The sequence below is a fragment of the Suricata suricatta genome, chromosome 2 (genome assembly GCF_006229205.1).
Source record: "Suricata suricatta isolate VVHF042 chromosome 2, meerkat_22Aug2017_6uvM2_HiC, whole genome shotgun sequence".
NCBI classification, from domain to species: Eukaryota; Metazoa; Chordata; class Mammalia; order Carnivora; family Herpestidae; genus Suricata; species Suricata suricatta.
Genome location: NC_043701.1, coordinates 65,157,778 through 65,169,605, shown reverse-complemented (window position 1 = coordinate 65,169,605; position 11,828 = coordinate 65,157,778). Strand labels below are relative to the sequence as shown.

At 42.3% G+C, this 11,828-nt stretch overlaps 1 protein-coding gene across 1 annotated transcript in view; it reads left to right on the top strand.

The window, feature by feature from the left end:
* Positions 1–9,788, top strand: part of GSAP (gamma-secretase activating protein) — an 80,114-nt gene extending 70,326 nt beyond the window's left edge. The window contains exons 25-30 of the mRNA XM_029918810.1: positions 20–114; positions 5,091–5,210; positions 6,057–6,118; positions 8,268–8,369; positions 8,515–8,614; positions 9,025–9,788. Coding sequence (XP_029774670.1) covers positions 20–114; positions 5,091–5,210; positions 6,057–6,118; positions 8,268–8,369; positions 8,515–8,614; positions 9,025–9,116 — 571 coding nt within the window. The 3' untranslated portion in view covers positions 9,117–9,788. The remainder of the gene's footprint in view (positions 1–19; positions 115–5,090; positions 5,211–6,056; positions 6,119–8,267; positions 8,370–8,514; positions 8,615–9,024) is intronic.
* Positions 9,789–11,828: the final 2,040 nt, after the last annotated feature.

The following is an 11,828-nucleotide window of genomic DNA, read 5'->3' as shown; positions in this document are numbered from 1 at the left end:
TGACTCTTGTGTTTCCCAGCAGCGGGCGGGCCAGTGCAGCTGAATTTACAGTCTTTCACATCATGACCAGGATTCTGGAAGCTACCAAGAGTTTGTTTTTACCGCTGCCTCCTGGTAAGTCTTGGCTCTTTTGTCGTTTATTGTAAGAAATTTGTCTTTCTCATCTTCATGTGGTTCCCAGCCTTGGCACACTATGAATTTAAGGATGTGATCTTCTGTGTCTGAGAAATTGGGTGTCTGGCATCACTGTAGAGATGGACAGTGGTCTTGCAGACCAGCTCTCTCCAATAATTAAAGCATGCTGTGGCTTTTCACCTACTTTAGGGGACCTAGCCTGGTCCTCATGCAGCTTGCTAAGATACTTTGAGCCAGTGACACTGATTCATGGAGATCTTTCACTGATGTCTCCAGGCTTAGTTTATCTGATTGAGAAAGTTAACACTCAGAAGGAAGTGGTCTGGCTGGCTGACAGAACTTGAACTGATTCTTATGTGCTTGGAAGCTAAAAATTGCCCTTAGCACTCTGAAACAGGACCAGTCAAGCCTCAAAACAATCTTGGCATGTGTGTATGCAGTTATTTATTTAATTGGTCATTTGTTCATTCAATAAATGATTTGTTGATTTTTTAAATTCTATCCCACGTACTATGCTAGAAATTAGAGCAGTTACAGAAATTAACAAAAGTTCAGTTGGGAACGTGAGTATAAATCAGTATCCTTTACAAGAAACAAATAAGCTCCTATCAGCCTTGCATTTTTTATATTTAAGTTCTGACGAGTGTTAAGCTTTATGATAACTATCACCACATAATTTTTATAAGCCAGTTTTGTGTATTTATTCATATTCATTTATCCAATCACCTATCAGTAATTGATTCTTTTACTCATTCATTTTAAACCAGGATGGGGGCGCCTGGGTGGCTCAGTCGGTTAAGTGTCTAACTTCGGCTCAGGTCATGATCTCACAGTCTGTGGGTTTGAGCCCCGCACTGTGCTCTATGCTGACAGCTCAGAGCCTGGAGCCTGCTTCTGTGTCTCCCTTTCTGTCTCTGCTCCTGCCCTACTTGCACTCTGTCTCTATCAAAACAAAAACAAAAAAACAAAAAAAACCCCCATTAAGCCAGTATGAATATGGTGTCCATTTTATGTCAGGTAGTATTCTAAGTACGTCACATAAATAAGCACATTTAATTTTCATAACAGTCCTGAATGGTAGGAACTTAAATCAAATCACATTAAACTGTCAATATCCACCCAGTTTTTCACCAACAAAATTGTCACTTTCATATGGTTCCACTTAATATGCTTCCCCTTTCACTGATGGTGAAATTGAAGCACAGAAAGGTTAAGTAACTTGCCTAAAAGTCACACAGCTATTAAACCACAGAGCCAGTATTCAAATCCAGGCAGCCTGGCTCCAAAATCTGTGCTTTCAGTTACTATTCTGTGCCATCTCTTGAATTTTATATTCCATTTGAATTAGTTGATGTTAAAACATTGACTATTTATGGGCCCAGGAATCCCCACAGCACAGTTTTGACTTGTCAGCATTTGTGATGTATTTGATTCAGTTTGGAATCCTTCATGCTTTTTCTCTCCATACACCTTATCTTATAAAAGCTGCTCCTAGTGGAGGTACAAAAAGAGTTTCTTTTGATTTTGTAGGGATCTGAAAGTGACCATTCAACAGGAGAATGGATGGCTTTAAATGATCCCAATAGAATAGGAGTTGCAAGGTGCCCTCTCGAAAGACAGAAGGGATTTTAAGAAAACTATATATAGCTCTCTGGCTTACACTCTTAATTATTTGTCACTAACACAAAAGACTTGTTAGAGGAATGATTGACACTTTCAGATTTGTTCAGCATGGATGTTCAAGCCCCTTTTGTAAATAAATGAAAGTGACTTATAGGGACAACATTATACTTGGGAGATCATAAGACTTTACTTTCTATGGAACATCACATTCCTCCACAGGGATGAGAGTGGAGATGGGGAAACGTGGTGGAAAAGTGTTACCCGTGGCGATCGAGAACTGTTAGGAGTAGACTTAATCATTTGTGTCCATGGGTCAAGTAAAAGTAGTATCCCTCTCTCTTCTTCTCTTAAATCTTTGTTTTCTTCATGTGACATGGAAATAGAGGTGAAGTGAGGCTGGGTCACGTGGGTGTGCACATGTGTGTAAACACCGGGTGTTTTTCCATGTCCTTGTGTTCGTGTGCTTGTTTTCCAAGCCTGCTGGATTGGTGAGAACTGTTCGAGTTCCAAAGGTCAGAAACTTGTCACCCATTTATTTGGTTAAAGAAAAAAGGGAGCAAGGAACCCCGAAAAGGCAGTCACGGTTTAACCAGAGCTGGAGCATTTGCAGTTTGAATGGAGCCTGGGTTCCCCTCACTGGCTACTGGAGGCCAGGACCCCTGGGACCCTGGAGGACAAGGCGGCCAGAGGGGGGAGGGCTGGCTGGAAAAGCTCTGCCTTGGAACTGATGCCTACTTGGAGCCAGTTCAGTGCTGCTCGGAGCTGACACCGGGAGGCAGCCAAGAAAGGACTGTTGGATGTGGGGTGGTGCCCTAGGGAGAGAGGATGGAGCGTCATGAGGGGTTTTCAGGACACAGGCACAACGCTGGAGAAGGAATTTTGAATCCGGGAAATCTATAGGAACCTTATATAAACTTTTCTTCAGAACTAATTTCACAACATTTTTTAATCTTAGAAGGAAGGTCCAAATACGTTTGAAAAGTCTCATCATGTTGATTAGTTAGTAAAATCACTTTTTTTTTTTTTTTTTTGGATTCAGGGAAGCCAGTGGACTCATCCCACTGTCAGCCTGTTAACATCTGCTTGTGGGCAGAGTCCGCACTTTATCTCACCCTTGATGTGGCCAGGACTTCGGACTCAGTCCCTCACTGCTCATGATTCATGTGCTGAGAGAAAACTGCTTGACTGCTCTGATTTCAAGTTCCTGATCTTTGGGCATAATTTCTTTGTCATGTAAATTCCTAAGATAGGCTGTGATCCTTTGTTATTCCCTATCCACACCCCCTCAGTTTCCGATTCTGTACCTGTTACCCTGGGCCTCCCCCAGTCCCTTCCTTCCTCTTTCAGGGTCAATGCCCTCATCATCTCTGGTGCAGGGTTATGCAGTGGCCTCCCCTATGTCTCCAGACCTCTTGTAGCAAAGTGTTGGCACTCCAGTCCATTCTTTGCCTGTTGCCATTTTAATATTCCGAAGGTAACAATGACATCCTTCTTCCTTCTTGCTCAGAAACTTGCATTGAACCTCCCCAAAGTCTACTAAATAAGACATTCCTTCCTTGCCATCACTCAGCATTCAGTTCCTGCCACGTGTCCTCAGAGCACCCTGCATTTTTCCTTCATGGAAGCAGTCACATTTTTAAGAATGTATATTTTGTGATTATCTGATTGCCTTCCCATCGGACCAGAAGGTGGATGGGAGCAGCAGTGGTGTCTGTTTTGCTCATTATTGTGCGCCCAGCTCCTTGCCTACTGTCTGGAAGGGATTTGTCAAACTGATCATTCCTGCCTTACCTCCTACCATTCCTCTCGTACATGTGATTGTAACTCAGCTGGGTCATTTCATACTTTCTGAACATGCCCCGTACTTCCTCACCTTTGTGCCTCTGCTCATACTGTCCCATTAACCAGCTGCCAGTGATTGGTACAGGGTAATGTTATGGGCTAAAATCCCATAGCTCACCTTCAAAGTGAGCGCTGCCACTTACTTACTGTGTGATCCTGGGCAGCCTTCTTAGCTGAATCTTGATTTCTCCATTTATAAAATGGGAATCTGGTGGTTCCCACCGAATAGTGTTATATGAGGATCAAGTTGGCCAGTGCCTAGATTGAAGGCCTCCGTGTGTGTGTGTGTTACCGGTCACTGTCGTTCTACACGTGTTCTCCTCTTCATAGACTTTGCTCTCATTCTCAGAGCCACTTGATGGGAAGGGTACTGGTGGCTCCATTTTAGGGATGAAGAAATCTCACACCTCCCAGGCTCACAGGGGTTTAGTTACCTATGGCTAGTAGGCAACACAGCAGGATTCTAGCTCTGGTCTGTTCATGACAAGCCTGGCTTTTTTTTTTTTTACAGTCTCCACTCTATATGTTCTCTGGCCTCATTTCCACATGTGAGAATTGCATTTACCCTTCAAAGGTCCCCTCCTGTGCTGATTGTCTGCGGGAGTGATATCTTCTTCCATGGATGTTGTTTTTATTGTTTATTATTATTTTTTAAGTTTATTTCTGTATTTTGATAGAGACAGAGACAGTGTGAATGGGGGAGGGGCAGAGACATAGAGAGAAAGGATCCTGAGCAGGCTCCATGCTGTCAGCGCAGAGCCCGATGCGGGGCTCGAACTCACAAGCCCTAAGATCATGACCTGAGCTGAAACCAAGTCCGACTGAGCCACCAGGTGCCCCTGTTTTTATTGTGTTATTAACAAGGTAGTTAGAACTCTAGGTTTCTGAGTGAAGAAGTGAACCTCCCACAAGACTCAAGTATGAGGGTGGGCCTTCCTCTCTGATGAATGCCTATAGACCTGCTCTGACCATATTATTTACATTTTTCTTTTATATAATTTACTTCAAGTAGACCCAAAAAGCCTTTCTTTAGGGCATACCCAGAGATCAGGCATATAGACTGGCCCCTTTTGGTCCAAAATGTTTCCTCTTCAGCAAAGTGGTCCCCATCGATCAGCCTTTTAGCCTGGCCATATGGGGTTTGAAGTTCTTCTGTTAATTGTTCTTTTTTGCCATCTTACTGTAGAATCGTCAACCTACTAAACTGTAAAACTATTTTTCGTTGGGCCGGACTTGCATCTTGTCTGTTTGCCTAGGAAGGGATGCAAAGCCAAGGAAGTACATTCTTGCTGGGAACTTGCTATGTACCCAGCACACTACTTGGTCGTGATAACACAAAGAAGGAAACTTGGACCTTGTCTTCTGGCAGTGTTTCTTTGACTCTAGGTGCCAGGGCACTGAGCTAAGTGCTTTATCCACATCACCAAATTCCTTCCCTCTGGAAGGCTGGGATGCTGGCTGGCCGTTTACACTCCTGATCTCTCTACTAGGTTTTCACACTCTACACACCATCCTGGGTGTCCACTGTCTCCCTTTGCACAACCTGCTGCGTTACATTGACAGCGGAGTGTTGCTTCTCACCGAAACAGCTGTCACACGGCTCATGAAAGGTAAGAAGCTCTGAGTTTGCCAGAGGGCCTGCTCTGGGCGGTGCGCCATCAGACTGGCCTCACGGTGTCAGCCCGTGGGGGTCACACAGGGTCCACTGCACTCAGGAGGCCCCATGCCCTGCTGAATGCTCTGTGCTACATCTTGAAATTCTCAGCAGCGGGACAAGGGGATCCTCGCTGGCCATTTGCAGTGGAGGCCACATAATATGCAGTTCGTCTTATTCATTTCCTGTAACCAGCTCTTGGGGTGGTTTAAAGTGCCCTAGAGCTGCAAGAGGCCCCAAAGGGCTTCCCAGTCCACACATAGCTATTACACTCCTTCTCTGTACATAGGGGCACTTGAGGATAAGAGACTCTGAAGGTTTGGTTTTCCAGAAAATGTCATGAAATGGCTTACCTTCAGGTGATTAACTGTCATCTCAGACTCAGGCTTGACATGCAAGAAAAGTTGAGAGATGGGGCACTTACGTGAATTGGAACTTGACAGTCTCTGGTGTGATGGCTTGCTGAAATTATTCATCATGATATTTTATAGATGAGTTTTGTTAATGTGTGTTAAAGTATTTGCCATTCCTCAAGGTGCCTTCTGTTTTAGGTTAGTAAAATGGTTTTGTGGCTGGCAGTCTGTTACAAAACCAGGTTTCATGCCATAGAGAAACAGCTTCAATAAAAACAAAGCCCTTTTATTCAGAGACACAAACTAAAATTGTAAAGGTATTTTTAGACTTAGCGTGAGAGTACAAGGTTGGGATGTATGTTTTCAGAATGAACCACTCCAGTAGTATTTAACTTGCTCAGATATTAAAGTGGAGGTTTGTTTTATTTGCCAATCTACCTTTCTTGTAGATCTGGACAATACAGAGAAAAATGAAAGACTAAAATTCAGCATCATTGTGCGGCTTCCCCCGGTAATCCTGAATTATATTTTATTCTCTCCATAAGCCTCGGTATGAACGTCCTTCAGTCTCTTCTTGTAAAAAGGAGCATTTACTTGTTTTGGGCTGAAGTCAACTAAATTGTTTCACTTTTCAGTCCTTTCCAAGAAATCCCATCCATCCCCACCTGTCGGCCATTCCCCGCTGCGGCCAAAAGGGCTTGTTCCTCCAGCGCTGTGCTGGCGGGCACAGCCTGCCTGAAGCACTGAGCCATGTTCCTCTCTTAGGAAAGCACGCTAATATTTACGTCCGTGAGTCTGAGGGGAGGGACAGGGGAAACATGTGCTTTTGGCATTTAAACTGATAAGAAATTTAAATACAGGTGAGGTCAGAAGGTTCTGGAACTGCATTTCCTCCCACTGTCATTTCCTCCACAGCAGGAAAACATTCCCAGGTTGAAGGAAGAACGAGGAACATGAGAGAAAGGGTCATCCAGACACTCCTTATTTTTATGGGGGATAGTAGCTCTGAGTCAGAAATACTAAGAAAATATGAAATTCCATAGCAAGGTCTTCAGAGCCTCGGACTCCACAACCTTCCTGACATCCGCCGGCTCTCCGCTCTGTTTACATACCTTGAACATTCATATCTCTGGCACGATCCTTCCACAAAGGGATGTCCGTTGCCTTTCTGGACCTAATCATCTTCCTTTGTAACACCGTCTCTTCCTCACATCTTACTGAACCGAAGGCAAGGTTAGAAAACAAAGCATACTTTTCATGGCTAGATCTCTCTAGGGAAAGTCTCTGAACATTTAGTTCGGTCTCTAAATTTGATTTTTTTTTTTTTTTTTAGCTCAAACTCTTAGGGAATTAAAATTTTCTGGGCAAGACGTTGGCAGGGAACATGGCTATAAACTTTTGTTTCCTATCAAGATATCACTTAGAGTTGCAGGTACCCGATTTTGAAGTACCTGATGAACTCTGTCTCAGAAACAGAATTTGGCAACATCAGTGGATAAGCTACTTTCCTGAGGTTTGCATTTAAGGGAGTATTTATTCAAAATTCAGAAGCACACCTCAGAGGAAATGGCCTTTCTTCAAGGGCCATTAACCATAAAGGGCCTCTCTTTTAGACTAGCTACTTTTTAAACATTTTTTTCAATGTTTTAAATATTTATTTTTAAAAATTTTTTCAGGTTATTCTAGCATTTTAATTTCTTTTTTATTTTTTTTATTAATAGTTTATTACCAAGTTGGTTTCCATATAACACCCAGAGCTCTTCCCCGCAAGTGCCCTCTTTCATGTGCATCACCCCTCCCTTCCCTCTCCCCCTCCCCCCCTCAGCCCTCAGTTTGTTCTCAGGATTCAGAGGTCTCTCATGATTTGCCTCACTCCCTCTCCCCAACTCTTTTACCCCCTTTCCTTTTCCCATGTCCCCTGTTAGGTTTCTCCTGTTAGACCTATGAGTGACAACATGTGGTATCTGTCCTTCTCTGCCTGACATTTCATTTAGCATGACTCCCTCTAGGTTTATTTATTTTTGAGAGACAGAGACAGCAGGAGTGGGGGAGGGGCAGAGAGAGAGGGAGTCACAGAATCCGAAGCAGGCTCCAGGCTCTGAGCTGTCAGCACAGAGCCCGACACGGGACTTGAACCCACAAACTGCGAGATCATGACCTGAGCCGAAGTTGGACGCTTAACTGACTGAGCCACCCAAGCTCCTCTATACTACTTACTTCTGAATAATCCTCTTTAAATTATAAATAGATACAAGGTACATTTACTTAATGCAGTGTAAGCTGTACTGTCCTCTATATTTTTTTCCATTTTTTAAATTGTTATTATTCACTTAAAATGTTTTTAGTGGTTTTAGGTTCAGAGGAAAATTGAGTGAAAGGTACAGAGATTCCTCATATGCCTCCTGCCCCTATATGCACATAGCCTCCCTCCTTATCAACATTCCCCACCCGAGGGGTCCATTTGTTACACCTGATGAACCTACACTGACAACCACAATCACCCCAAGTCCTTAGCTAACATTAGGGTTCACTCTTGGTGTTGCTCATTCTGTGAGTTTGGACAAACGTATGATGCAGTGGGTCCGTCATTACAGCATCACACCGAGTGTTTTCGCTGCCCTAAAAACCCCCCTCTACATATCTCTCAATTTGCATAAAAGCTTATCGGTGAGAAGATCTGTCGACTTTGGGATCATCCTATGAGTTCTAACATTATTTCCCGGAACCACGTGAAGAGACTGCTGCAGGACTATAAGGGAAAGGTGAGTCCGTGAGAAAGCTCGCCGCCCCCGCGAGCAGCCCACCTCAGTGTTTCCGTGTCCGCAGCACTTGTCATTCTTCGCCCTTTTCGTACGTTTTTGCTTGTTGGGGAGATTCAGCTGATACCAGACGTGGTTTCCCTTTTAGCCCCCGAGTTCTGTGATTGACAAGTCATCATTCAGTGTGGAATTTCTGCCTCTGAACTACTTCATTGAAATACTGACAGATATAGAATCCTCTCATCAAGGTAATTCCACTCCTCCGCTGGCAGCATTTTCCTGTTTTTCTCCTGACACACCAGTCCCTGTTCATTTCTGTGTAACCTTCTATCTCAGAATACCCCTCATAAGTAGTCCTCACTGCAGATGGTCTTAGTCGGTCTTAATGTGGACAATACAGTTCTTAGAGTAAATTTCCCAAGGAATAATCACCTTTGAGGTTTTAAAAGGAGTTAAGAGATTCAAAACCCATTTGGTTGCTGCAAATGACCTTTCTTAGGGCTGAGGCTTGAACACTTTTAACCACACATTTTCAGAATAATGTGTTTTACCAAAATATAAAATAATTACAATTTCAGTGAGCTGCAGGCACAACGTTATAGAAGTTCCATGGCTTTGTAGTAACTCTTTTCTCTCTGTCTCACTTTTTTTTTTCCAGCCCTGTATACTTTTGAAGGACATGACAATGTGGATGCAAAATTCGTAGAGGAAGCAGCTCTGAAGCACACCATGATGCTTCTCGGCTTGTAAAAGAGAAAACGCAATCATCGTGCCTCCCACACTTTAACCTTGCTCACTAGCTTGACCTCCGTCAAGAATCCTTTACCAGTGTTTAAAATCCAGTATTTAAAATTGGTAACCAAAATCAGAATACACCATCGAGCCATCTGACTTTAAGTCTGGCACTTACTTGTTCAGACAGAACCGAACTGCTGTGCCTCATCCCAGGTTTGAACGGCAGACAAGTGGTCACGTGTGGGAGCGTGACGGACAGTCCCAGGAGGCACGCGGTGTCACCAGTGATGCTCTTCCCTCCTGGCTTACCTTCCCAGTGGCTTCCTAGACCAAAAGCTAGTTTCTGTTGCGCTCTGAAATAAAATATGCTTTAAAAAATGTAGGGAACAGTGCGTAGAAAAACAAACTAGAACTTGAAAATAACATAAGGCAAGCGGAAAATTTAAATGTTATATAAGAACTGTATTTGGAAAGAGGATCCTCTTTAATGAACTGAATTTGGACCAGGTCAAATCTGCTATTTCTAGAAGAGAATAAGTTGTTACATACAGCAGTGTATACATACAGTGTTTAGAGTAGGATTTGTTTTTGTAATCGTTCAGATGGAACTGTATTTAATGTTAAAGTTTTTTGTATTTATAAAAGTTTGATTTAGTAATATCTTGCCATTAAAATAAGAACACTGAAGGTTTTGGCCTCTTTCATTTTCTGAACATGGCCTTTTTATCCCCACCAGGCGTCACGAGTCCGTGGGCACGTTCCCTCAGAGGTCTCCATGACACCTAACTAGTTCTCCTATTTTTCTGTTTTTTTCCCATCTTTCACAGTGACTACGTTCTGATCTATAATGATATTTGCTTGCCCAGGATCAGCCTGTACCCTTTGCTTTTTTTCTCTTCACCCTGTTTCCTGCAGTGATCTTGTGAAATTTTAGTGATTATAATTATCACTAGCTGGTGTCATAATTCAACTTCTTTTCTGAAATCACAGTTGTGTTCCAAATACTGTCCTCTGCTACAGGATTTCCCTTTTTGGTCAAATATTTAATCATCACAGAGGCTCCAAATCTGGTAGCCCTGTCAGCATGTTAGACATTTTTTCTCTTGAGAAGGTCATTGGTTTTTACTCCTTACCCTTTTCTTTTTCACACTTGGGTTGTTGTGGTGTCTTTCTAAAGTCTGATTCATCTGACTTACATTGAAACTGGTCCTGCTCACAGCCTTTCAGTGATTTGCCATTTGTTACAGGATAGGATCCAAACTCCTTACGGCTCTTACACAATTCCCCAGTGTGAACATGCTGTTCTAGCCAGGCGGTTCGCTGGGCCTTGAATACAGCTTTTGTCTTCCTACTTCCAAGCCTTGCTTAGGCTATTTCCCCCACCTGAAATTCCCTCCCCACTTATTAAAATCTTATTTATGGTGAAGGGTCAGATACAAAGTTCCATCTGGGATCTGTGGCCATCCCAGTGCACGGTGACACCTTCCCCCGGAACCAGTAGCACCCCTGCAGTATTTAAACACCCACCCCTTTGTGTGACCAGTATGTTGCCATTCTTATGTTGTTCCTACATGTATATTTCTTGGAACCCTAATGCGATTACTAATTCCTACAACACAGGAGTCGATTTTAAGTATACAGTATTTCTTTGTAATAACCACACACTTTACTTCTTAATAACTTTACAAAACAATCCAATTAGATTTAGGACTGACTTGGAGGCTGAGAATGAGATTAAATTTCCTTCCAGTCTGGCAGGATGCAGGTTTGCAAAAGATTTTATTTTGCTAAATCAAACAAGAAAGAAAGGAAGGAGGGAGGGAGGGGGGGGGAGGGAGTGGGAGAGAAGGAATTAAGGAAGAGAAAGGAAAAAAAGGAAAGAAAGGAAGGAAGAAAAATAGAGAAGAGAGGAAAAAGTGGTATTTCTTACTCCCAGAATTATGACACAAAATCCATACTGATACCAATATGAAATACAGCTTGAACATATGAATGAAGTAAAATCAGTTTTCAAATTTACTTGTATATTTTCTTTCATATGTGAGAAACTATGAAAACAGAATTAAGAAAGAAGATGTGGGTGAAATACAATAAAATTAATGAAATAAGTAGAGTTGACCTCATTTTCAATTCTGTCACATGCAAAGCTATAAATAGTTTCATTGAAATTTTTTAAAATCTGGAGTCAGAACTTAAAATAATCACAGGTTTATTTTTATAAAAACATTGTGAAAAATCTAGATTTATAAATTTTTATAGCAAAATGATTCTTTACTTGTAAAAAGAATAACCATAATATTACTTTAAAAAAGACAAGCCTCCTTACTGCTTTTTACTTGATTTACATCTACCAACATTAACTTCAAATGTAACCATTTAACAAAGTGAATTATACCCCAATGTCACTTGGGATATTTTTCCTTTTCAAACAATCATTCTGTATTTCCCTTTCAAATGAATATATGAAATAGTTTTTGGGGTTTTTTTCTTCTTTAATTTTTTTAAAGTTTGTTTTTGAGAGAGAGAGAGAGAGCAAGTGGGAGAGGGGTAGCAAGGGAGACAAAGAATCTGAAGCAGGCTCCAGACTCTGAGCTGTCAGCACAGAGCCGGATGTGGGGCTTGAACCCACAAACTGAGATCGTGACCTGAGCCAAAAGTCGGAGGCTTAACTGACTGAGCCACCCTGGTGCCCCATTTTTTCTTCCTTAATAAAGACCACTCTGCCAA